Source organism: Scomber japonicus, chromosome 2 (assembly GCF_027409825.1).
Source record: "Scomber japonicus isolate fScoJap1 chromosome 2, fScoJap1.pri, whole genome shotgun sequence".
NCBI lineage: Eukaryota > Metazoa > Chordata > Actinopteri > Scombriformes > Scombridae > Scomber > Scomber japonicus.
In genome coordinates this window covers 5338379-5365130 of record NC_070579.1, presented here as the reverse complement: position 1 = coordinate 5365130, position 26752 = coordinate 5338379, and the positions used below count along the sequence as shown (strand labels likewise).

The 26752-nt window shown below is 40.8% G+C and overlaps 2 protein-coding genes across 2 annotated transcripts; one reads left to right on the top strand and one right to left on the bottom strand.

Moving 5' to 3' along the window:
• Positions 1 to 2622: 2622 nt before the first annotated feature.
• cdc6 (cell division cycle 6 homolog (S. cerevisiae)) lies at positions 2623 to 11206 on the top strand. Its single transcript, XM_053340343.1, has 12 exons — positions 2623 to 2690; positions 3961 to 4249; positions 4339 to 4599; positions 4714 to 4913; positions 5922 to 6070; positions 6439 to 6545; positions 7025 to 7164; positions 7287 to 7387; positions 7973 to 8040; positions 8145 to 8317; positions 9364 to 9504; positions 10914 to 11206. The coding sequence occupies exons 2-12, from the start codon at positions 3973 to 3975 to the stop codon at positions 11001 to 11003; spliced, it is 1707 nt and encodes a 568-aa protein (XP_053196318.1). The 5' UTR covers positions 2623 to 2690; positions 3961 to 3972; the 3' UTR covers positions 11004 to 11206.
• Positions 11207 to 22375: 11169 nt separating this feature from the next.
• Positions 22376 to 26432, bottom strand: ccsapa (centriole, cilia and spindle-associated protein a). The gene is made up of 3 exons (XM_053340367.1): positions 26066 to 26432; positions 23922 to 24229; positions 22376 to 22562 (listed from the first exon to the last, which is right to left on the bottom strand). Exons 1-3 carry the CDS (start codon positions 26430 to 26432, stop codon positions 22383 to 22385), a joined length of 855 nt encoding a protein of 284 aa, XP_053196342.1. The 3' UTR covers positions 22376 to 22382.
• Positions 26433 to 26752: the final 320 nt, after the last annotated feature.

Sequence of the window (26752 nt, the reverse complement as noted above, 5' to 3'; positions counted from 1 at the left end):
ATCAGCCAAAGCAGCATAATGTTGCTGCTGTGTGCTTTTACACAGTACTCCAGCATTTCAGATTCAGAGGCTTGAGGTGGAGATGTATACATCCATCTCATGTCAAATGGCATAAACTCAGTGTGTCGCTATCTGGTTGTCATTTTTCTCTCAGAAGACGAAGGAGGGAGGAAAAAGCAATGACCGAGCCAAGCGACGTTCAACAGGAAAACCAGATGAACGAAGCAGCAGAGGAGGGTAAAAACCCGGGCAGCACTGTGATAAACATCCAGCATGATGCCTAGAGATGGTCAGCAGAGTGTCTGTTGCACTGAGAGAGCAATAAATCGCCTCAATGATCAAAAACTCGCCATAACCATACCAGCTTTACCTAAGTGCTATTAGAAACCATTCATTTCCCCAGATGGACGAGTTAAAGTGTGACAGATTTATAACAATTGGACCTCTTGGTTCAGAAGTACACTTTGGGGAAAGAGCTTTTTCTTTAATACCTGTCATGGAAATAGTTAAAAATTGAAACTATTTTCAAACATGAGCAGTACACAATCATTTTTAAATGGTAAGATTAGTTTAAAATGAAGGGAAGAGAAACTTATGTCAGTGAGATTTGCCCTGTCTTTTGGTGATATTTATTTTTTGACTATTTCAACTCATTTCATTGGTTTAAGTTTCAATACTGTATAAAGCTCAAAATTCTTTTACACTTGAAAGCACTTTTTTTTCGTCTGTACAGTCCAGTGAGGTTTCACAAGTTATCAAATGTTGGTAAAAAATAGTGAAAGTATTTAAATATGCTAGTGCCTGAAACAAATGACCACGTCCACTTAAAACCAAAGTGGAAGCTGTGTTCTCAGGCGTATGATGACTTCTCTGTGTATATGTGGCTGTGTGTACATCGGTCTCTATTGGGTCTTTTCCACTACACAGTTCCATTCAGTTCTCAGCTCAGCTTGACTCGTTTTTTTGTTTTTTGCTGTTTCCGTCAGGGATAGTACCTGATGTACCTGGTACTTTTTTAGCATATGCTCTGCCGAGGTTCCAAGCGAGCCGAGCCGTGACGTCAACAGACTGCTGGCAACTGATTGGTCAGAGAGTCACTGGAAGAGTCATGAGCTGTCCGATACAAGAATCAAAGCCAACATTTTTAGGCGACGTACCTGGTACCAAACCGAGTAGAGTCGAGCCGAGTGGTGCTACAACTGTATAGTGGAACACCATATTATACATCACCAGCTGAATACGTCGTGTGTCCAGATTTCATTGCTGCCTATGTGAGCTAGCGGTTCATGTCACTCCAACCATGAACATCTGTGCTGTTACGTCCTGGCTCGAGACACATTAACGTTTACACTCCAAAACGTATGTGTTCAGATGTGTCTCAGACCACCTTAGCAAGTGGTTTGAGTGATCGGATCACGGAGCGTCTCGGAGGTCGTTTACGCTTGTGTTTCATACTGTTCACTAGGATTTTAGATCATCTCAGACGTATGTTTATGTCAGGTGTAATCGGGGTGAATGTTTGTCTTTTTTAATGTTTTTATCCGTCTTTATTTTTTGTTTGTTTTTACAAATGTATTTCAATATTAATATAAAGTGCTGTAAGCTGTGATGCCTTTCCTTGCACAATCACTGGCATTAATAAAGGACTATTGTTACTTTACCAATTTGTCACTCATTATTTTCTTCTTCCCGTTCATCTAAATTACAACATTTTACAATATTTTCTCATTTCACTTCCCTCTCAGGTAACTAATATACAGATAAATAATCTGTGACTGAGATTTCACTCAGAGCACCTTTTTATCTGAGTTATTAATTCAAGTTAAATGTAAAAATGTAATAGTGCTTAAGACAGATGAAATGAGGGATTTTTTTGTATTTTTCCCAACAAATCTCCCATCAATCAGACATCATGGATACTAATAGATGTCTTAGACTTTTCCCTGTACTGTCTTGAAGCTGTTTTTACTCTTTGGTGGTGTTTAAGCCATGACCACCATTCTGCGTAGATTTTGTCCTCCATCACTTTACATTGAAGACACACCTGAAGGTTTTAATAGTCAATATGAACAGGAGGAATGATTACAGAGAGGAAAATAATATGGACACCTGACTGCCTGTGAACATATCCTGACATTTTTAGCTCTAATAAGATATTTTTTTTTACTTTAAATACTAAAAAAGCTAGGCAAACGCAGGTTGTGTGACGTTTTGTTGCTGTTGTATAACAGAGTTCAATAAATAAGGAGAAAAAGAGAAACAGCAGACTGAGTTTGATCACTTACTCTTCTTAATATCGTCCATGAAGCAAATACTTCATTATTTAGTTGAACTTTGAAAGTTTAACACGTTAAAAACGGACTTAATCAAACAAAACACAGGTTCCCGGGAAAAATATTGCGCCAAAATGGGCCCTGTGTTCATTTAAACTCCCGCGAAAAGCCCGTGGAGCGAGTCTAAACATGACGTAACATCCTCCTGTAACGCTGGCCAATCGGCGTCAAATACGTCATGACGCAACCAATCGGAGCGCAGCGGCGGGAAACACAGCTGATCGAGCAGAAGGTTTGGCGCTAGTTTGGTTCATTTCTCCTGAGGAAGACTGACTGATCGAGAGGCAGAGAGAGCTCCAACACAGACAAACACTCCACTCTGAGCCGAGGAGACTTTCTTTTTAACGGTCTAATAAGGTAAACTCATCACTAGCACGTTAGTTTAAGCGTTTAGAGCTGAAGGGCTGATGCCGGTTGTTAATTACAGGCGGAAGTAAGTTAGTGCCGACGCGTGTCTGTCGTTTGCGTGTTTGTTGTCTAAAATACTAATATTAACTTATTTTTCACGTTATGTATCACAAGATCAGTCGACCACAAACATAATATGTTAGTACGACATGTTTTACTTTTAATTTCGGTCAGATTTTAGTAGAAATTTAACGTTTTCATGGTGACGTCGCTGCTCGTCTTGGCGCCATTTAACAGTTTCCTCTGTTCACTGTATTAATGCAGCAAGATTAAAGTATTACAGTAAAAGTACTGCAGTATTATAGTGATGTAGTATGCAGTACTACAGTGAAAGTACTGCAGTATTATGAGTGATGTAGTATGCAGTATTACAGTAGTTTATTTATTAAGTATTGATATATTATTATAGATGACATCATTAGATTATTAATAGTGAAGCATCAGTGTTAGAGCAGCATGTTACTGTTGTAGCTGCTGGAGGTGGAGCTAGTTCACACTACTTTATATACAGTTAGCTAGTTTACACTACTTTATATACAGTTAGCTAGTTTACACTACTTTATATACAGTTAGCTAGTTTACACTACTTTATATACAGTTAGCTAGTTTATACTACTTTATATACAGTTAGCTAGTTTACACTACTTTATATACAGTTAGCTAGTTTATACTACTTTATATGCAGTTAGCTAGTTAACACTACTTTATATACAGTTAGCTAATTTATACTACTTTATATACAGTTAGCTAGTTTACACTACTTTATATACAGTTAGCTAGTTTACACTACTTTATATACAGTTAGCTAATTTATACTTTATATACAGTTAGCTAGTTTATACTACTTTATATACAGTTAGTTAGTTTACACTACTTTATATACAGTTAGCTAGTTTACACTACTTTATATACAGTTAGCTAGTTTACACTACTTTATATACAGTTAGCTGGTTTATACTACTTTATATACAATTAGCTAGTTTAGTCCAGCTTGTTGTGTTTATTGTGTCAAATCTTCATCTGAAAAGCAACAAAAACTATAAAGTAGCATCAAATGGAAATGCTCCAGTCAAGTACAAGTACCTCAAAAGTGTATTTAAGTCCAGTCCTTGGGCAAATGTAGTTGTCTGAGGCCTCTTTAGTTTAATGGGAAAGTGGCCTCTGTTGTTGTATTCATTCCATCTTTGGTGATAATTAATGGTCATTTTCTTTGTTTCAGTTCAAACACAAGATGCCCAGTACGCGCTCTCAGGGCCGGGCTCAGCCCACGCTGCAGTTCCCCCGTCGCAAATCCTGCAGGACGCCGTCCCGCTCCAAGACGCCCCAGCTGGAAACGTCTCCAGCTGCGTCGCCATCAAAGCCCAGAAATAAACCCATCGATCTGCTCTCCCCGGCGCGACCGGTTGCCCACCCTGACCCGCTGTCACCCAGACGCTCCGCAGCTCAGCCGCCACCTTCGTCTCCCAGCATGCAACCGAGACTTCCTCTCAGCCCCCGAAAACGCATTGGTAAGAGACCAGAGACAACACGATGATCATCAAATAACATCACAAGATTAGAAATTTAACCCGTCTTTTATAAATGTTTGTATCTCAAGGCGACGACAACGGCTGTAACCTCGGCGCCAACCTGCTGGGCTCGCCGCCGAAGCAGAGCAGGTCTTCTCTGTCCTCACCGCGGAAGCTGGCCTTCGACGAGAACTCGCCGGTCTTAGCTCGCCGTCGGCTCGTCCCGTCCTCTCCACTGAAGACGCAGACGCTCTCTCCCAATGCCAAGGCGTCGCCGAGGAGACTGGAGGCGACCGTCGGAGGTCTGAACTCTGAGAAGAAGCCGACAGCTGCTCGGCTGTTTGCAGAAAGTGAGTCATCTTGAACTCTTCTCCTTCTAACATCTTCTTCTCCTCCTTGGATTTGGTTATTTTTTTAATTTTCCAGTATTTTAACCTCTTCCTGTCGTCCGTCTCTCCTCCCAGAGTCGAGGTTTCTGGGTGTGAAGCAGGCTCTCCACACCGCCGTGCCCGAGCGTCTCCTCTCACGGGAGTCGGAGCGGGGGTCCATCCGCTCATTCCTGGAGAAGAAGGTGCTGCAGAGTCTTCCAGGCAGCCTTTACATCTCCGGAGCGCCGGGGACGGGAAAGACGGCGTGCCTCAACTGTGTGCTGCAGGAGATGAAGGTGAGTCAGAGGAGTCATCGAAATCAATTAGACTTTATTTATATAGCAGCTTCTTAAAGGTTAATATAGTTCAAAGTGATGCAAGCTGATAATAAGACAGAAAAGGGGACATAAAGAAAAGGAATAAAAACATAAAAAAGACCAAATGACCCAAAAAAAAAAATGGACGGAGAGCATTACACACAAAAGTAAGAATGATAAAAATGTAAAAAGGCAGTATAATAAATAAATAAAAGTAAGAGAGAAAGTAAAATAAAGAAAGCAAGTAGAAGGCCGATGGAGCTTTACTGACACCTAGTGGACATTTTGCATCACTGCAGCGATGTGAATGTTTCAGGGTCTAAAGAAGAGGTTGTAAAATAACACTTAAAGGTCATAAAATGTTGAATTGTAAAGAAAGATGAAGAAGAAACTGTATTTATTTATCTGACTGTTTTATATCCTCTGAACTAAAACTCTTTTATTTTGAAATGTGACGATGTTTGAAGGGATAAGTGGTTTTAATTTGGTGGGTTACGGATTTGGAGCAGAGACTTTCAAAGGCCAACAGATACAAAGGAGGGAGGGAGGAAGGAAATGTGTAAGGAGGGAGGGAGGAAGGAAATGTGTAAGGAGGGAGGGAGGAAGGAAATGTGTAAGGAGGGAGGGAGGAAGGAAATGTGTAAGGAGGGAGGGAGGAAGGAAATGTGTAAGGAGGGAGGGAGGGAGGGAGGGAGGGAGGAAAGGAGTAAGGAGGCAGTGAGGAAAAGAGTAAGGAGGGAGGAAGCAAGGATGGAAGGAGGAGGGAGCAAAGAAAGTGGGTGGAAGGAATGAAGGAAAGGAGTAAGCAAAGAAAAGAGGAAGGAATTTAGGAGATGAGGAAGGAAGGAAAGGAGTAAGGAGAGGGAGGAAGGAAGGAAAGAAGGAAGGAAGGAAGCAAGGATGGAAGGAGGAGGGAGCAAAGAAAGTGGGAGGAAGGAAAGAAGGAGCAGTGGACAGGAGGGTTAACGTTGTCCTCTGTCTCTTCAGGCCGAGCTGGCTCCGGTACAGACGGTGGTGGTGAACTGTATGAGTCTCCGCAGCTCTCACGCTATCTTCCCGCTGCTGGCCGACAAACTGCGAGCATCCGGCGGACAGAGCGGCCTCCAGAAGCTCCTGACGGCCCCGGGGCCCGCTGTGTGAGTAACATACGGAGGAGAGAGTGGCTCATTCATGTCACATGTCTTCTTTTCTTCCTTCCTTCCTTCCTTCCTTCCTTCCTTCCTTGCTGTATTCTCTTCCTTCTCCTCCTTCTTTTCCTTCCTTCCTTCCTCACTCCTTGACTCCTTCTTCCCTCTCTTCGTTCATTCCTTCCTTCCATCCATCTTTCCTTCCTGTCTTCTTTCCTTCCTTAATTCCTTCCTTGCTGTATTCTCTTCCTTCTCCTCCTTCTTTTCCTTCCTTCCTCACTCCTTGACTCCTTCTTCCTTCCTTCCTTCCTTCCTTCCTTGTCACATCTCATTTCGTCTCTCTGGTGTCTGACTCTGATCTCCGTCTCCGTCTCCAGGCTGCTGGTTCTGGATGAGATGGACCAGCTGGACAGCAAAGCTCAGGATGTCCTCTACACCATCTTCGAGTGGCCGTACCTGCCCGAGTCTCGCCTCTGTCTCATCGGTAAGAGCTGGCTGATGCTGGGTTGTCATGGCAACTTCATCATCTGTTATATATCTAGAACAGGGGTGTCAAACTAATTTTCTTTCAAGGGCCACATACAGACCAATTTGATCTCATGTGGGCCGGATCATTAAAAAGATGGAAAGAAAGAAGGAAGGAAGGAAATAAGAAAGGAAGGAAGGAAGGAAGGAAGGAAGGAGGTAAAAAAGGTAGGAAGGACAGATGGGAGGAAGGATAGAAGGAAGAAAGGGCGGAAGGACAGATGGAAGGAAGAAAGAAAGGATAAAAGGAAGTAGGAAGGACAGATGGAAGGAAGGAAAAGAACACAGGAGGGAAAGTGGGCCGGATTGCACCCCTTGGCGGGCCGGTTCTGGCCCACGGGCCGCATGTTTGACACCCCTGATCTATCATTTGAAAGATCACGTTAAGTACATATTATTAAAGCTTTTTGTGTGATCTTTCTTCCTTTTTTACCGAAGGTATCGCCAACGCTCTGGATCTGACGGACCGGATCCTCCCTCGCCTGCAGACTCGGCCTCACTGTCGCCCCCAGCTGTTACACTTCCCTCCCTACAGCCGGCAGGAGCTCGCCGACATCGTCCAGGATCGACTCTCTCAGGTAAGACACACAGCCACCTCCTGAATGAAACTTATGTGTGTGAGATTAAGGGTTCAGTAGTCATGATCCAGCTCCTTTTTATCTCATTAAATTTGTATGTTTTTGTTAATTCTTCCTCTCAGGCGTCGGCTGAAGGAATCCTCGACGCCTCGGCGGTTCAGTTCTGCGCCAGGAAAGTGTCGGCGGTGTCGGGAGACGCCAGGAAAGCTCTGGACATCTGCAGGTAAACATCTCAACCTGGGCTCAGCTCAACTTATTTATCAATCCTTACTAGAATTCAATTTTTATTAATGATACGTTAGATTTGATTTGAGGGAGTTTTTAGTGACTATTAGAGTTAGATATAATCATCTAAAGCAGGGGGGTCAAACATGAGGCCCGTGGGCCAGAACCGGCCCGCCGAGGGGTCCGCCCCGGCCCACTTCCTGTCTTTTTTCCCTTCCTTCTTTTCATTCTTTGTTCCTTCCTTCCACTTGTCCTGTCTTCCTTCCTTCCTTCCTCACTCCTTGACTCCTCCCTCCCTCCCTCCCTTCCTTCCTTCCTTCCTTTAATCCTTCTTTCCTCCTTTTCTTTCTTTGTTCCTTCCTTCCACCTGTCTTGTCTTCCTTCCATCTTTCTTTCCTGTCTTCCTTCCTTCCTTCCTTCCTTCCTTCCTTCCTTCCTTCCTTCCTTCCTTCCTTCCTTGCTTGCTTGCTGTATTCTCTTCCTTCTCCTCCATCTTTGAAAAATGACTTAAAACGATCCATTGATTATCAAAGTTAGAAACTAATCGACTAAATGTTTCTTTTCTTTTTTTTAATATTTCCAGGCGAGCTGTAGAGATCGTGGAGTCTGACGAGAGAAAGAAAGCATCTGATCCTAAAGCTGAAACTAAAGGTGAGTAAAGCTCAAAGCTGATCACGAAGGTTATATTATTTTAAAATTAGCTGATTCTTCCTTTTGAACATGAACACTGATCTTCTCTCCGTTCTCTCCGTCAGCGTCTCGGGTGAGTCTTCCTCAGGTGGCCCGGGTCCTGTCGGAGGTCTACGGAGACCGCATGGCGTCTCAGAGCTCAGACGGAGAGAGTTTCCCTCTGCAGCAGAAGCTGCTGGTCTGCTGCCTGCTGCTCCTCCTCCGCAGCGGCAAGAGCAAAGAGATCGTCCTCGGGAAGGTGAGACAAGAGTTCAGCTTTAGACTTTAGACCTTCTAGTGGAGAAAATCCTTCCTTCCTTCCTTCCTTCCCTCCTTCTTTCCTCTGTCCTTCCTTCCTTCCTTCCCTCCTTCTTTCCTCTGTCCTTCCTTCCTTCCTTCCTTCCTTCATTCCTTCATTCCTCCCCTCGGGAAGGTGAGACCAAGAGTTCAGCTTTAGACTTTAGATGTTTCCTCCTGTTCAAACTGACTCATTATAAAGTCTCTGATCAGCTTCTATTGAGCTTCAGCAGTGTGAGTTATAGTTACTATAGTTACTATGGTAACAGTATGAGTTATAGTTACTATAGTTACTATGGTAACAGTGTGAGTTATTATATCAAGTGATATCTGACACATTTACAGTCTTTATAGCATCAGATTCCCTCTTAGTGTTTCCCTTCCTTCCTTCCTTCCTTCCTCCTTTCTTCCCCCCTCCCTCCCTCCTTCCTTTCTTCCCTTCTTCCTTCATCTCTCCTTTCCTTCATTCCTCCCTTCCTTCCTTCCTTCTTTCCTCTGTCTTTCCTTCCTTCCTTCATCCCTCCTTTCCTTCCTTCTTCCTGCCTCCCTTCCTCCCCATCTTCCTTCATCTCTCCTTTCCTTCATTCCTCCCTCCTTTCCTTCCTCCTTCCTTCCTTCTTTCCTTTCCTTTCCTTCCTTCCTTCCTTCCTTCCCTCCTTCCTTCATCTCTCCTTTCCTTCATTCCTCCCTCCTTTCCTTCATTTCTTCCTCTTTTCCTTCATTCTTCCTCCTTTCCTCCCTCCCTCCCTCCTTTCCTTCCCCCTCCTTTCTTTCCTCATCTCCCTCCTCCCTCTTTATTTCTTTCTTTATCCTCCTCATCTTCCTCTTCCTCTCTTTCCCTCATCTTCCTCCTCCCTCTTTCTTTCCTTCCTTCCCTCCCTCAGAGGGACTTTGCTACTAAAACACTGTAACATTGAAACATAGAAGACTTGATTTGACTCATTCGGACTCTAAAGCTTCATATTATCTCCAGACGGACTAACAGGAAGTTTAAATGTGTCGTTTCAGCTTCATGAGGTTTACAGCCGGCTGTGCGCTCAGCGGCAGGTCGGCGGCGTCGGTCAGGGCGAGTGTTTGTCGCTCTGCGGTCTGCTGGAGAGTCGAGGAATCTTTGCTCTGAAGAAAGCCAAAGAAGCTCGACTCACCAAGGTACGAAAAACACTCGAAGCTCCGTCACGAGTCCAACGGTAGAACTAGACTCTGAACAGGAAGTGATTTAAAAAGTAGTCAGAATTGAAGATTTGCAGTTTGTCTTTGTCATTTATGTGAGAGTTTAAATATCTTAATGTTTCATCAGGACAATAATCATCATATTTCATCAATAGTTAAATTAATAGTTTTACCTGCAGAAAGAGCTCATAGCCGATATTTTTAAGGTTTATTTTAAGGCAAGGCAGTTTTATTTATATAGTGCATTTCATACACAATAGCAACTCAATGTGCTTTACATAAAACAGAAACATTAAAACATACAATTAACCCCCCCACACACACACTAATAATAAAAACAAAGTAGAGAAAAAGAGTGAAATAAAATACTAGAATAGAGCATTAAATGAAATATAAGATTGCAGCATAAAATTATAAATTAGCTTTAAAATCATTAAAAGGACATAGAGTGCAAATGAAAGATTAAAATGTAAAGTGCTTTAACCTTCCTGTCGTCCTCCCGGGTCAAATTGACCCCTTCTGTTTTGACTCCTTCCTTCCTTCCTTCCTTCCTTCCTTCCTTCCTTTGTCCTTCCTTCCTTCCTTCCTTCCTTCCTTCTTCCGTCCTTCCTTCCTTTCCTTTCCTTCCTCCCTTCCTTCTTTCCTTTCATTCCTTCCCCCTCCGTTCCTTCTTTCTTCCTCCCTTCCGTCCTCCCTTCCCTCCTTCCTTCTTTCCTCCCTCCTACCTTCCTTCTTTCCTCCGTCCTACCTTCCTTCTTTCCTTTCCTCTCTCCCTTCCTTCCTTGACTTGAGGACAACAGGAGGGTTAAAAGAGCTCAATCATAAGCTCAGGAGAAGAGAAATGTTTTTAACCTGGATTTAAACATGATTTCAGTTCTGCTGGTAGTTTGTTCCAGTTGTGTAAAAGCTGCTTCACCATGTTTAGTTTGAAGTGCAGAATTACACAATAACATTCAGGTGTGTCTCCGTCCAAACTACACACAAAGATAATGTGTCCCTCTATTTTAATTTAAGATATTTAAACATGTAAATATGGCATTTTAAAGTACATAAATGGCTCTAAAAGGGGAAAACTTATTTAGAAAATTTACATTCATCACTGATTCTAGATATTAAGCTTTAATCTATTCAGACACTTTAACAGGTGAGGCTGTCCATTTTTAAAACTCGTCTTAAAACCCATTTTTATTCCTTCCATTATTGTTTTATTGCTTTTAATTAGTTTTAAAAACAACAAACAATTATCTTAGTATGTATTTCCTGTTAATAGTTTTATGTTCCTGTGTTTTATGTTTTTATGTAAAGCACTTTGTTTCAGCTGTGGTTGTTTTAAAGTGCTTTATAAATAAAGTTGAGTTGAATATAATGAGTGTGTGTTTGTCCTGCAGGTGTTTCTGAAGATCGATGAGAAAGACGTTGAGAACGCTCTGAAGGACCGAACGCTGCTGGGAAGCATCCTCGCTGCAGGACTCCCCTGATGTCTGATTATTTATTCATATTTTATCTTTTCGGTTATTTTTGAAGTTGAACATATAAACTGAGAGTTTAGTAAAGTATTTTTTTTTAATTCTCATTTTTGCTGAGAACCTGTACAGAATAGTTTTAATTTACTTTTTTCTTTTTTTTTTTAAACCTTTCGACAGTTTTGAGTCGAACATGTTGAACAAACATCAGATTTGAAATAACAGCGTCTGTTTCAGTTGTGATTTGAAACATTTTTATTTTTAAGCTGTAAATAAACATTTACAGATGTTTTAATCTGATGACTGTTGGGTTTTTTTTCTCTCCCTGCTATTCCTCAAAACCACCACTAGAGGGCACACTTACTGTCTGAAGTCACAGCAGAGGTTTAAAATTACACATTTCATGAATATCAGCCTCTAAAACAGAGGTGTTGAACTCATTTTCATTCAAGGGCCACATACACACCAATATCTCATGTGGGCCGGATCATTAAAAAGATGGAGGGAAAGAAGGAGGGAAAGAGACAAAAGGAAAGAGTGAAGAAAGGTAGGAAGGATAGACAGAAGAAAGGAAGGAAGGAAAGGTAGGAAGGACAGACAGAAGGAAGGAAGGAAGGAAAGGTAGGAAGGACAGACATACAGAAGGAAGGAAGGAAAGGTAGGAAGGACAGACAGAAGGAAGGAAGGAAAGGTAGGAAGGACAGACAGAAGGAAGGAAGGAAAGGTAGGAAGGACAGATGGAAAAAACGGAGGAAAGAAGAAGGGAAGGACAGATGGAAGGAATGAATAAAAGGAAGATGGGAAGGAAGGAAAAGAACACAGGAAGGAGAGTGGGCTGGATTGCACCCCTCGGCGGGCCGGTTCTGGCCCACGGGCCGCATGTTTGACACCCCTGCTCTAAAAAGTCTGTAACTTCTCTCCTGTTGTGTGAAAAGTAACATGAGTTTAATATCTGGTATTTTATGGCTTTAAATCTATAAACTGAAAGTGAGATTTGGTGCAACAGGAAGCTGTTTAATATAGTTTTTATCATCTTTCACATGATGGCAGCTCGAGGTGCTTAACAACTGATCAACATAAATCTTTTTAAATTAAAGCTTAAAATACAATAATTAAGACAGAAGGAAGGAAGAAAGGGGGATGGAGGAAGGAAAGTAGGAGGGAGGGAGGGAAGAAGACAGGACAGAAGGAAGGAAAGAAAAGGAGAAGGGAGGGACAAAGGAAGGAAGGAAGGAAGGAAGGAAGGAAGGAAGGGGGTGGATGAAGGAAGGGAGGAAGAAAGGAAGAAAGGGGGATGGACAAAGGAAAGAAGGAAGGGAGGAAAGAAAGGGAGAAGGAGGGAGGGAGGAAGGACAGATGGAAGTAAGGAAGGAAGGAAGGGAGGAAAGAGAGGAAGGAAAGAAAGGGAGAAGGAGGGAGGGAGGAAGGACAGATGGAAGGAAGGAAGGAAGGCAGGAGAGAAGGAAGGAAGAAAGGGGATGGAGGAAGGAAGGAACAGTCAGAGCTGAGGTTGTGATTATTTATTTTAAACTCACTGCTCTGAATGTAAAGCTTGTGTGTGTGGAGGTCAGTCACCACTTCCTAACCCTAACCCTCCGTCCACCTCCAGCCTCTGATTGGATTAAAGGGTTAACGGCCGCTCAACAGCAGCAGATCAGACAGATTTACTTCCTGTGTGTGAGCTTCACGTCCACGCTGACACACTGATGTTTAAAGCAGCTGTTTTTACTGAGCTCATATTTCACCACAGAGGACACTTCAATCTCTGATCTGAACACGGTTACTGACTTTACAGAATAATTAGAAGTGATTTAATGAAAAGAAACACATGAAATAAACCAGAAATAAAAGAGTTGAATCCACATTTCCAGCTCTATATTAACCTTTGTGTCGTTTCCTCCCGGGTCAAATTGACCCCATATGTTTTCACTGTTCCTTCTTTCTTTCCTTCCTTCCTCCCTCCTTCTCTCTTTCTTTCCTCTGTCCTTCTTTCCTATCTTCCTTCCTCCCTCCTTTCCTTCCTTCCTCCCTCTTTCTCTCTTTCTTTCCTCCCCATACCTTCCTCATTTCCTTCCTTCCCTCCCTCCCTCCTTTCCTTCTTTCTTCCTCCCTTCCTTCCTTCTTCCTCCATTCTTTCTTTCCTCCTTTCCTTCCTTCTTCCTCCCTTCCTCCCTCCTTACCTTCCTTCTTCCTCCCTCCCTTCCTTTCCTTCCTTCTTCTGTCCTTCTTTCCTACCTTCCTTCCTTCCTCCTTCCTTCCCTTCCTGTACCTCCAGTTAAAACCTCCTTATTTATCTTCTACTGGTCCTTTATGGAGCTCCTCAGTTCCTCCTTCCTTCCTTCCTCCCTCCTTTCCTTCCTTCCCTCCTTTCCTTCCTCCCTCCCTTCTTCCTTCCTTCCTTCTCTCTTTCTTTCATCTGTCCTTCCTTCCTCCCTCCCTCCTTTCCTTCTTTCTTCCTTCTTTCCTTTCCTTCCTTCTTCCTTCCTCCCTCTCAAATCTAATGAGTAAAGAATCTGAAAGTCAAATAAACTCACAAACACACAAATATTAAAAAAAATTCAAATTCTGACATTTTTTTTATTCAGATATGATTTTTATTCACAGCAATGCCTAAAACTGGATGAAAATATATCGTTACATCGTGTTTTTTCTTTTTCAAAATACAAATACGGTGAGCATTAAATGTAAACGTGGTCAAATATTCAGACGTACGATACAGATTTCTTTCTTTTTTTTTCTTCTTTTTTTTTTAAAATCTTCTGCCGGTTAATCACACGAACTCAAAGCTCAAGTAAAGATCAAAAACAGTCACTTTGTCCAACAGTGCATTTAGAAACTCTTTAAATATAGAAACGTTTTAGCTTAAACACGCCGTTACACTTTCACATGAACTCAACAACAACTTTTAATATTTCCTGATTGTCTGAACGAGAAATAAACACAATGTACGGAAGCCCCGAGGTGCCAAAACACAACAAACCGCTACAGCTTTATTACTTTGTTCACTCATTTGTCCCTCCCTCCCTTCCTTCCTTCCTACCTTCCTTTCCTCCCTTCCTTCCGTTCCTTCCTTCCTTCCTTCGTCTGTCCTTCCATCCTTCCTTCCTTACTCCCTCTTACCTTCCCTCCTTCTTTTGACCGTCCTCCCTTCCTCCCTTCCATCCTTCTTCCTCCCTCCCTCCCTCCCTCCTCCCTCCCTCCTACCTTCCTTCCTACCTTCCTTCCTCCCTCCTTTCCTTCCTTCCTTCTTTCCTCCCTCCCTCCTTTCCTTCCTTCCTACCTTCCTCCCCTCCATCATTCCTTCTTTCCTCTCTCCCTCCCTCCTACCTTCCTTCGTCCGTCCTTCCTACCTTCCTTCCTTCCTCCCTCCCTCCCTTCCATCCTTCCTTCTTCCCTCCCTCCTACCTTCCTTCTTACCTTCCTTCATTCTTCCTCCCTTCCATCCTTCCTCCCTCTTTCCTTCCTTCCTTCCTTCCATCCTTCCTCCCTCCCTCCCTCCCTCATAATTGAACTACGTGATGAAAGTTTCACATCTTTCATTTTTACACACTCTGCATTTGGACGCTGTGTTTGGCACCTCGAGGCCTCCGTAGCTAAAACACCACACACTTGTTCCACTTCACCATAATCCAGAGTTTAATCTGAGTTCACCTTCATCTACCTTTTTACCTGAGAGACACTTTTTGTGCTTCTCGGTCGTCGTTTCGTAACTTTAATTTTGGTCCAACTTTATTTTTTAACAGTCAAATTATACTTAGCTATACTACGTTTACTTAAGTTTATGTGATGTCATCCTCGTTGTGACATTTGACGTCTTATTCTGTCAAGTTCTCGAGGTGTTGCAACCGTAACCTGATAGCATTAAAAAAAAAAGCCACTGAAAAAGGTTAAATCTGACAGATGAGCACAGTCCGATCTTTTTACAGCGTTAAAGGAAAAACTGGTTTGGTTTTATAAGCTCAAGACATTAAAGGGAAGCTCCACTGGTTTTACACCTCAGCGTCTGTTTCCAAAAAAATGAAAAATTGGCTCCAGAAGAAAATATATGATAAACTGCCTCAAGTGACATTTGTAGATATTATACTTTATAGGCATCGTGACTTTAGTTACCTATTTTTTTTATAGTAGTAAACATTATTATATATTTTACTTTAGTGGGCAATTTTATTTTATACCTTATTATATATATTTTTATGAGCCAAAATTACATAAAAGTTGCAAATTTTCCCCAAATTTTCCTCTTAATTTTGTCTTCCTATAAAAGTATATTACATTTTATATCTACTTTTTAAATGCTGCACACTTTAAAGGGAAACTCCACTGATTTTAAACCTCAGCGTCTGTTTCCAGCTGTTATATATAAAAAGAAACATTTTTGTAGATTCGACAAAAACTGCCTCAAGTGACGTCACGATAATTACTGACTGAATTGTTGGCAGGTTGCATCGTATAATATTAATAATATACATTTTTGTAGGTATTTAGATACTTTATAGGGACTGTGACACACTGATGGAGAAAAATATTAATAATTTTAATTGCAACTTTTTTTAGTGGGCAAAATTTTTTGTAGTATTTTCATATTATTATTAGGGCTGTCAAACGATTAATTTTTTTTAATCGAGATTAATCGCAGAATTTCCATAGTTAATCACGATTAATGGCGTTTTGAATTGCGTGTTTAAAATCCTGTTATTTTCCATTTGAAGGCAGTTTTAAGCCCATAATGTAAAGCATTTCTTACCAGAGTGTCTTAACTGGGAATCAATCACGGCTCTGCTGCGACTCCCACACTCCAAAATGGTCCTTTGGTGGAGCTGAGGCTGGCTTGGCTGCACCTGGGTGTTTAGCGTGGAGGTGCTAACTCAAACTCCACGTACTCCGGTGGTAGTTAAACTCCGTTTGACACAGGTTGCATTTTACTTTTGACTTGTCAACTGAAGCGTCTGGAAGTGTTTTAAAGTTAAACAAGCAAAAACGCGTTATGGATTGCATTAATCTAAACGCGATTAACGTGTTAATGCTGACAGCCCTAATTATTATATGTTTTTACGAGCCAACATTTTGTAAAAGTTGCAAATATTCCTCAAATTTTCATCTTGGTTTCTTTGTTCCTATAAAAGTAAATTTAATTATTTTACATCAACAGTGATAATAACACAAATTTACACCTGCAGTGTGTTTTTTTGTGTGATTAGAAACAAATTTGTGAGTAAAAAATCGTGAAAATTACTAAATAAAATATCCTAATATAAATAATATTGTTAGTTTTTGCACATTCAGAGTGACGAGGTTCAGCTGGTGAGACGTAAATTAAACATTCTCGGTGAATTTTTTATGCATTCAGTTTTTAAAAGAAAGTTTACTAACAATAAAAATGTACATGAGTTAAATAAAGTGGTTAAACATCTTTATTAGCCCTCTGTTAGAGTCATGGAACGCACCGATGACATCACCATGTAGTTACAATCTGTTTTTTTTGTTTTTAAAGTTATAAACTCGTCTTCATTACGACATCGACAAGTTTCACTGTTTTTTTTTCTTCACATCCATAAAAATCTAAACATTTACCATCAAAAAAACATTAAATTGGTTTTAATTTGATCTTTTTACTGAAAGAGGAAACTGAGTCCAACGTTTCTTTTTATTTTAAAGGTCTGTAATTAGAAAAAAAAATGTTTCTTAGGATTTTTTTGTGTAATTTGGTCGTAATTTTTTAGGTAAATACTCCTTTAAAAACAACATTTCTTTTTATTTTATAGTTTTGTTATTTCCGTTTATTCATTAAAACTGCAAATCATTAAAAAAAATCATGAACTGGGAAATTATAGACCAGTAAAATAAAATGAAGATTATAGTTTAAATAAATGTTTATAGTAGGTGAAGTCAGTTAAATAAATGTGTTTAATGTATAAAATAAAGCTGCTCTTTTTATTTTAAGTAAAACATTTTATATCATTAAAGTGTAATTATTAGTAGCGGCCGTCTCAAGCAACATAAATCAACAATATTATTAAAGTTTTATTACAATATATCTCAGAGTTACTATTTTACGGAAGCGTTTTGCATTCACTTACAAAAAAAAAATAATAATTTTTTTCTGATTAATTCTTTTTTGTCTATTTTTAGGAGTCATTTTTCTGTTTTTTTCGGGGTAATTTTTTTTTCTCTGAATTATCGAGACACTTCGAATCTTGCGAGAACATCCAACCTGCAGGTGACTCCCATCTATAGTGACTCCTGACTTTGTCTTTTGACCAATATATGCAGTTAGAGAGAGAAAAGGCAAAGAGGGAGAAAGATATATAATAATAGTAATATACCATCTATAAGACTTAAAGACAGGACAATCTCCCAGTGTCTTAAACCCAAATTAAACTAAACAAGCAGGTCATGTTTGCTTCCATTACATTGAGCTCTCAATAAAGAGTGGATGTGTCCAATGTTTTGAATGCTCCTCTAAACTCAGGAAAAAAAATTAGCCCGAAAAACAGAAAAGAAAAAAAATACTCCGAAAATCAGAAAAAAATTAGCCCGAAAAACCAAGCATAAAAAAAAAATTACTCTGGAAAACAGAAAAAAACTTACTCAGAAAAACAGAAATAATTACCTCGAAAAAATGATTAAAAAAAAAATTACGCAGAAAAAACGCATTTCTTTTTTTTTAAGTGAATGCAATACACTTCCGTACTATTTATTATCATTATTATTCTATCCAAAGCAAAAAATACTTCTTTAAATTAAACTTTTAAAACAACTTTAACTTTACAGAAGCTCAATTAAAGATTCAAAACTTCTTTGTTATTTAATTAATTGTGTTTAATTAATTAATTCTTAACTGTGAATTAAGATAAATAAGTTTAGCATTGAAGTTAACACAAAAAGCACCAGTGAAGAATTTTCCTCATTGAAATGAATGGGAAGTAAAAAGCTGCTAAAACAAGCTGTGAAAACATGAATTAAACAGTCGACTGATTAATTTAACACTATATTAAGATTATAAAGTTAAACATACTGAAGGTTTTACACTGAAAATATCTTATTAAATATTCAATTCTTATAATAAATCCTGTGTTTTTTTATTCTCTGTATTTCTAATAAAACTTTCCAACAGTATTAATTATCTTCCTCTTTTAAATTCAGAGTCTGTAGATCCAAAATATTTTTTAAATATCAAAAATATTTCAGTTTGGTCCTTTTTTCTGCTTCTTCTTCTCTGTGATTCAAACATGTTGAGTTATATAGAAACACACACAGCTGCCTTTGTGAAAGAGAAGTGACAAAAAAAAAGAAAAGAAAAGAAAAGAAAAGAAAAGATGATGAACGGCTAAAGCAGGGGTGTCAAACTCATTTTCATTCAAGGGCCACATACAGCCCAATTTGATCTCGTGTGGGCCGGATCATTAAAAAGATGGAAGGAAAGAAGGAAAGAAGGAAAAAAGAAAGAAAGAAAGGGAGGAAGGAAGGAAAACAAGATAGGAAGGAAAGATGGAAGGAACGAAGGAAGGAAAGAGGGAAGGCAGGAAGGAAGGAAAAGCAGATGGGAATGAAAGATGAAAGGAAGGAAAGAAGGAAAAAAGAAAAAGAAAGAAAGAAAGAAAGAAAGAAAGAAAGAAAGAAAGAAAGGGAAGATGGACAGATGGAAGAAAGGGAGGGAAGGAAGGAAGGAAAGAAGGAAAGAAGGAAGGAAAGAAGGAAGGGAGGAAGGAAGGAAGGAAAAAAGAAAGAAAGGGAGGAAGAAAGGAAAACAAGACAGGAAGGAAAGATGGAAGGAACGAAGGAAGGAAAGAGGGAAGGAAAAAAGAAAGAAAGAAAGGGAGGAAGGACAGAAGGAAGGAAGGAAGGAAGGATAGATGGAAGGCAGGAAGGAAGGAAAAGAAGATGGGAATGAAAAATGGAAGGAAGGAAAGAAGGAACAAAGACAAAGAAAGAAAGAAAGAAAGAAAGAAAGAAAGAAAGGGAAGATGGACAGATGGAAGAAAGGGAGGGAGGGAGGGAGGAAAGAAGGAAGGACAGATGGAAGGAAGGAAAACAAACAGGAAGGAAAGATGGAAGGAACGAAGGAAGGAAAGAGGGAAGGAAAAAAGAAAGAAAGAAAGGGAGGAAGGAAGGAAAACAAGACAGGAAGGAAAGATGGAAGGAACGAAGGAAGGAAAGAGGGAAGGAAAAAAGAAAGAAAGAAAGGGAGGAAGGACAGAAGGAAGGAAGGGAGGAAGGAAGGAAGGAAATAAGAAAGAAAGGGAGGAAGGAAGGAAAACAAGACAGGAAGAAAAGATGGAAGGAACGAAGAAGGAAAAAAGAAAGAAAGAAAGGGAGGAAGGACAGAAGGAAGGAAGGAAGGAAGGATAGATGGAAGGCAGGAAGGAAGGAAAAGAAGATGGGAATGAAAGATGGAAGGAACGAAGGAAGGAAAGAGGGAAGGAAAAAAGAAAGAAAGAAAGGGAGGAAGGACAGAAGGAAGGAAGGAAGGAAGGATAGATGGAAGGCAGGAAGGAAGTAAAAGAAGATGGGAATGAAAAATGGAAGGAAGGAAAGAAGGAACAAAGACAAAGAAAGAAAGAAAGAAAGAAAGAAAGAAAGAAAGAAAGAAAGGGAAGATGGACAGATGGAAGAAAGGGAGGGAGGGAGGGAGGAAAGAAGGAAGGACAGATGGAAGGAAGGAAAACAAACAGGAAGGAAAGATGGAAGGAACGAAGGAAGGAAAGAGGGAAGGAAAAAAGAAAGAAAGAAAGGGAGGAAGGAAGGAAAACAAGACAGGAAGGAAAGATGGAAGGAACGAAGGAAGGAAAGAGGGAAGGAAAAAAGAAAGAAAGAAAGGGAGGAAGGACAGAAGGAAGGAAGGGAGGAAGGAAGGAAGGAAATAAGAAAGAAAGGGAGGAAGGAAGGAAAACAAGACAGGAAGAAAAGATGGAAGGAACGAAGAAGGAAAAAAGAAAGAAAGAAAGGGAGGAAGGACAGAAGGAAGGAAGGAAGGAAGGATAGATGGAAGGCAGGAAGGAAGGAAAAGAAGATGGGAATGAAAGATGGAAGGAAGGAAAGAAGGAACAAAGAAAAAGAAAGAAAGAAAGAAAGAAAGAAAGAAAGGGAAGATGGACAGATGGAAGAAAGGGAGGGAGGGAGGGAGGAAGGAAAGAAGGAAGGACAGATGGAAGAAAGGAAAACAAGACAGGAAGGAAAGATGGAAGGAACGAAGGAAGGAAAGAGGAAAGGAAAAAAGAAAGAAAGAAAGGGAGGAAGGACAGAAGGAAGGAAGGAAGGATAGATGGAAGGCAGGAAGGAAGGAAAAGAAGATGGGAATGAAAGATGGAAGGAAGGAAAGAAGGAACAAAGACAAAGAAAGAAAGAAAGAAAGAAAGGGAAGATGGACAGATGGAAGAAAGGGAGGGAAGGAGGAAGGAAAGAAGGAAGGAAGGATAGATGGAAGGAAGGAAAACAGACAGGAAGGAAAAGTGGGCCGGATTGGATACCTCGGCGGGCCGGTTCTGGCCCACGGGCCGCATGTTTGACACCCCTGGGCTAAAGTAAAGCACAGCAGTGTGTTTGGAGACTTTCATCAAATCAGAAATCAAATACATTCAAACAGTGATCAGGATGTCTTGATTTTAAATATTATTAAAAAAGCTTAAAAAGAGTTCATCCCAAGTACAAAACCTGTTCCTGCTGCTGTATCGCTGCTGTCGGCTGAAAACACACAATAAAAAATTAACTATAAAGATTATTTATATATTCATTTATTCCATTTTCTTCCCAGTTTATTTTATAACTGATATAATTCAGATTCAGATATTTGAATATATATCCTCCCGGGTCAAATTGACCCGTCCGTTTTGACTGTTCCTTCTTTCCTCCGTCCTTCCCTCCTTCCTTCCTTCCCTTCCTTCCGTCCTTCCCTTCCTTCCCTCCTTCTCTCTTTCTTTTTTTCCTCCCTCCTTTCCTTCCTTCTCTCTTTCTTTCCTCCCTCCTTTCTTCTTTTCCTCCCTTCCTCCTCCCTCCTTCCCTTCCTTCCCTCCTTCCCTTCCTTCCGTCCTTCCCTTCCTTCCCTCTTTCTTTTTTTCCTCCCTCCTTTCCTTCCTTCTCTCTTTCTTTCCTCCCTCCTTTCTTCTTTTCCTCCCTTCCTCCTTCCTTCTCCTTTCCTCCCTCCTTTCCTTTCATTCACAGATGGGTAAAAAGTTAAAACAAAGTCATCTTTTGAACTGGGTTTTGTATGGGGGTCAAAGTCGGACCAACAATCTTTAAATTAAACTGATTTAAAAGATTAAATTGTGTGTAAAAATGTGATTAAACAACCGCAAACAGCAGCGATTCAGCCTGGCAGGAAACTGAAGCACCAAGACAGCTCCGATCCCGTCGTCTCGTTACTTCGTTGTGATTCATTAAACGTGGGCGAGTTTCTAACAGACCAAAGTCATCATTTATATAGATGATGTTGAGTCGACGAGCTGTTTAGTGAGTATTTCAACCCATGTAAAGGATGTAAAACTTGTTCTGGTTGGAGAAAGAAATGTTGAAATAACGTTGGGAAAGATTTAAACTACAAGTCCCAGAAATGAAAATGAACTTTTAGATCTTCAGCAGTTTTAAAAAAAGGTCCTCTGTGGAGATTTTGGCTATTTAAAAGGCTCCACTTGGATCAATTCATCAACTATGATCCTTAATATTTCCTTATTAATTGAGATAATGAAGCCTTCTGAATGATACAGAGCTATTACTGTATTATTTTGAGCCATTTGACTCATAAAAACAGGATTTAACAAAATAAGAGTTAAATTATGTCTTCATCTGATGGTCATAACACAACTCTTTAGGTTTCTGAGAGATTAGTGTTTCTGCTTTGTTCAATTTTGAGGTCTGATGTAGGTTTATTTAACTTTCCTCCAGTGCTCGTTGCCTGATCCTTATTTAAGTATTAAATGTTTTAACTGCTCATGGCCTTTTTTAAAGCTGTGAATCAATGTCTCATGACTAGTGGTTAACATGAGTAACTGGTCCAAAGCCTTTCTGTAGACACAAGATCACCCTAATGGTCGCCAATGAGAGGAAAGTCCCATTAAAGCTTTATATTTGGGGTCTTTGAGAAGATATGATACATTATTAAGTCTGGTAGGTGTAGTTCACATGGAGGTCTGAGTGTGTGTGTGTGTGTGTGGAGGGGGGGGGGGGGTTATGAAAGTTGTAAATTGGTTAAAGCTCAGCCCACTTTTTGACTTCATTCTGGATCAATCCAAACAGGAGTGATGATGGACGGTAACGAGACGACATGGCTGCCGGTCTGTCTTGTTGTTTTTCGACTGAACAAACGTCTGATATTCACTTTCTGATGTAAGGAGACATTGGTTTGGTTTTTTTTTTTTTGGGGGGGGGGGGGGGTTGAGGAGGAGGAAGAGGATCCTGCTTCTACCTCAGCCGGGCGGAGAAGCAGCGCATGTACTCCGTCATCCAGCGGTCGTCCGCCACCGTCAGCTGCGACCGCCTCAGCTTGTCCAGGTCAGCTGACCTCGCACGCCGCCGGTCCAGGTTGGAGATCCGCTTGTCGGACTCGCGGCGGGTCTGAACGCAGGCGTCGGCCGTGTGGCTCTGTGAGGGGAAACCAGAGGGAGAGAGAGAGAGAGAGAGAGAGAGAGAGAGAGAGAGAGAGAGAGAGAGAGAGAGAGAGAGAGAGAGAGAGAGAGAGAGAGAGAGAGAGAGAGAGAGAGAGAGAGAGAGAGAGAGAGAGAGAGTCGAAAAAGCACACCGGTGTTGTATTATTAATGTTTGGAGAGTGTTTGGTGACTCGGCTTCACTACTGTGGTGTCCAGTGAACAAGGAAGAGTTATTTTTAAACTTTCAGCTCGTTCTCTGTTTCAAATACTTTTAAAATTACAAATGCAAGAACATCAGAAGGACACGAGTATATTTAGGTGACAAAGCAACAACATTAAAGGACGTGGTGTTATCCTATTTTTCTCTTAAAGGGACAGTTTGTCTCTCAATACTTCTCAGCTCCGAGTCCTTTGGGTTCTACTGAAGACATAAATGATTAAAGACATAATAAATATAATAAAGGTGGTCACTTTTAGGAAACATTACTCATATAGGAGGAAATAGAGCATTTGTTCGGGGACTATTTTCTGCAGCGGATTAATCTACATTTGTTGCTCTGGTTGGTATTTCCAACAGCAGGATGTTTTGTGTGCAGCTGAGAGAAATGGAGCTTTTCCACTACACAGTTCCAGCACTACTCGACTTGCTTCGACTCGGCTCGGTTCCAGGAACGACCTTTTCCATTACCAAGGTACCTACTCAACGTGGGCGGGGTCGTCATAGCAACGGCTTCCCAAAACTGCTGTGACTTCGTTTTATACGCGACACAAACACATAAACAATGGAGGACATGGAGGTGATGGTGTACTTGCTGCTGTATGTGAGAAGAGAAACCAATCACTGTAACACTGTTGATGGGATTTAAAAATGTCGGGTTTGATTCTTGTGTGGAACGGCTCATGACTCTTCCAGTGACAACTCTTCAGACCAATCAGCGGCTGGCAGTCTGATGATGTCACATTTAGTATCGGCTCGGCTCGCTTGGAACCTCAGCAGAGCAGGTACTAAAACAGTACCAGGTACCAGGTACTATCCCTAGTGGAAACACTAGCCAAGTCGTGCTGGAACTGTGTAGTGGAGAAGCGTCAAAAGAAATAACTTTTAAAGACCATTTTAGTAGTTTTTTAGACAACAATCTATTCACAGAGGAATAAAATATATCAGATCCAATATTGATGATCAGATTGATGATTTTGGTCTTTTTTTATCAGATTAATTGATTGATATTGATGAAGAAAATATAGAATGTCAGCATATGTGCTTTAGAAGACAAGTCAGATGTTTTTGTATTTTAAATTAATAACCAGTATGGAGTCTTTATGTTCAGTTTAAAGTTCTGAGACTCAAACTCACATCATTCGTCGTCCTCCTGACCTCCATGTGTCTCTCAGATAAGTCCAGCTGACTAGACGGCCGCCAGTTCTCCTTCTCCTTGCAGCAGGACGGCGGTTGGCTCTTCGCTCTCGGAGGTTTGCGGACAGCAGCCGGTTTGTTGTCATGGGAACCGTCTCGGTGTCCCAGCTCGGCGCGAGGGATGCGGCGGCGATGACGTCGTTTCTGCGTTGGCTTTACAGATTCACCGTCAGAAGACGCTGTGTCGGCCGGACCGTTGTCTGTCAGCGTTTCATCTGCCGGTCCGATGGTGCTCAGAGCCGCTGCTGCTGAAACGTTGTTGGTTTCATTCACACAGTTTTCTACGACGGCTTCTTTAGATTACACACACACACACACACACACACACACACACACACACACACACACACACACACACACACACACACACAAAAATGCAAGTTGTTTGATGGTTCAGCTTCTCAAATGTGATGATTCTTTCATTTTTATATCAATATCAAACTCTTGTATATCATCAACACCAACAATACTCTTGTACATACATGCTTTTCTTCTTACTTATTATTTATTCTTTCTATTGATGCTCTTTCTATTTTTGCTGCTGCAATAATGTACAGTAAATCTCAGACATCATTTGTAGGCATTATAGCTTAATGAGGTTTTTTAGTACATAGAACAACTTTATTATTAGATCAACATGTTTGTACTTCATCAGGATCATCATAAAGGCTGAAAGCTGAAGCATGTTGGTCTAACAGTAAAGTTGTTCTGTTTACTACAAGTGTTCCTAAAGTTTCAACTTTTTTAGACTTGTTTCTCTTCTGTGTTCACCTTAGAAGTAGAAAAGTTGAACCACAAACTTCAACTTCCAGTTTATAATAAAAACTGAACAACAGTCCTTCCAAATAAACCTGTGTTGGATAAATTGGGAGCAGTGCTGAGCTCGTCTCCTGTCTGAAATGCAGCCATGGAAATATTAAAAAGAGGAACAATACGGCTGTTATCTCTGGGTCCAGTGTGTGAAAAGGAGGAAACAAAAAAAAACCTTCAGTCCAAATATTTTTAGCATCAGCGTCTCCTGAGGTAAAGCAGCCTCCGGCCTTCATACTGTCAGTGTGACGCTCACACAAAGAAACGCCTCTCTGTAGACTTTATCTGATTGTTCAAAAGATTTTCATGGACACCAAAAACCAGTATGAACAGGACTTCATGTTTCACCCTTATTTTTAAACATTTATACTTAATATCTACTGTAATGATACTGGTGGAGTTTTTCGTCATTAATAAAGAGAGTATGAGTAACCAGTCAGTCTATGATCCCATTCACCTGCCTGTAAAACTTTCTAGAGTAAAATAACTTTTTTAGTACTGTGTGTTTTGTGGGTGGGGACGTAGATTAGCTCCTCTCAGGTCTGCAGGTGTGATTGATTTCTTATTGATTGGTGATCACGTAGCGTTCTCTTTATGAAGAGAGGCCTCACTGCTGTTGTAAAGTCTCTGAGGAGGCTTTTTTTCCTTTTCCTTTTTTAAACTATAAAGTGCTGCTTTTTCCTGATTTTGTTATGGAGAATATAAACTTTGTAGAGCTTGTTACTTACCAAAAACAATTGCAAAATGATCAATATATCATCACGTTTTGTGTCTAGTTAGTTAGTGAAACCATGTCCAGCACTATAAAGATCTAGGTCTTGGTGTCAGTACTCAATATCTTTAAAACATCGACTGAAATAAATCGATACCAAGTAGTATCCAAACGTCTCCCATCAAACAGTACCAGTACCCTCTTTTTACACCCAGAGCTAGAAAATATGACTATTTGTATGGACTATCTCATAGCCAATCAACTCAAGCGTTCTTGGATGTAATGTGACATGTGATTGGCCCACTGCCACAGCAGCTACGATCCGTCTGTGGTGGTGAAGTCCAGGTGAATTTGAGTTATCGTGCTTAGCAGTTCAGCAGCCAAGATGCCTCCTAAACGCTCTAAAGTGAGTCTTCACTACACGATAAAAGACAGAGACCTACATGTGTGATGGGTATCTGATGAAGTACTCAGCAGGTATCAGGATCACTTTAAGGGTACTTGGATTGGTACTGGTGTCGTCATTTTTCAAACCAAGTCAACAAGGTCACAGTTTGCTCACCTGTGTTCGGTGCATCGTCTGCAGCTGGTTCTTCAGCAGATCCCACTTCAGCCTCTCCGTCCTCAGAAGGTGGCGGTTTGGGGCTGGACTTCAGCTCCCACATCTTCTGTTTGACCTCTGAGGCCGTCGGTGGCTGCAGAGGGATGGACAGGGGGGCCACTTTGTTCCGGGTCACCCTCGGCGTGGACCAGCCGCTGGAGTCGGAGCTGTTGTCCCAGCCCTCCCAGAACCAGGGTTTATGTGAATGCTCCATCACCCGCCGGGTCAGACGGTACTTCAGAGAATCCTCGTAGCATTTGGAGAAGGTCTCCCATTTAGGGTCCCTGAACTTCTTCATGTATTCTGTGCGGATTTTCTTGGTCACCATGGTGCTCGTTATAGCCCGAGCCTGGTCCGAATCACTGAGGGAAGAAAGAGGAGGAAACTAAATCATGATATTAAGAAATGACATAAATGCAGCACTGAGAGACGGTTATTATCACAAGATGAGAAATATTCAAAATGCTGTTATTTAAATGTTAAAACACTTTTTTATTGTGTCATTTGTGATCAACCAGAAGACTTATCTACAGTGTGTTTTAGAAAAATTAAAAACAGGATTAATTGCTAATTCTTTGGACTTCATTTGGCTCCATTTTGACCTGCAGGTTTATTATAAGAAACAAAACATTTTAAACAATTAACAAA

Bases quoted from the DNA above. Each gene is read 5' to 3' on its own strand.
- cdc6 (XM_053340343.1), top strand. From the start codon at position 3,973: ATGCCCAGTACGCGCTCTCAGGGCCGGGCTCAGCCCACGCTGCAGTTC. The intron at 6,546-7,024 runs GTAAGAGCTGGC...TTTTTACCGAAG, and splicing joins GTCTCGCCTCTGTCTCATCG to GTATCGCCAACGCTCTGGAT. The intron at 9,505-10,913 runs GTACGAAAAACA...TTTGTCCTGCAG, and splicing joins AAGAAGCTCGACTCACCAAG to GTGTTTCTGAAGATCGATGA.
- ccsapa (XM_053340367.1), bottom strand. From the start codon at position 26,432: ATGGTGACCAAGAAAATCCGCACAGAATACATGAAGAAGTTCAGGGAC. The intron at 24,230-26,065 runs GTGAGCAAACTG...ACAACGTTTCAG, and splicing joins AGACGATGCACCGAACACAG to CAGCAGCGGCTCTGAGCACC. The intron at 22,563-23,921 runs GTGAGTTTGAGT...TTCCCCTCACAG, and splicing joins TCAGGAGGACGACGAATGAT to AGCCACACGGCCGACGCCTG.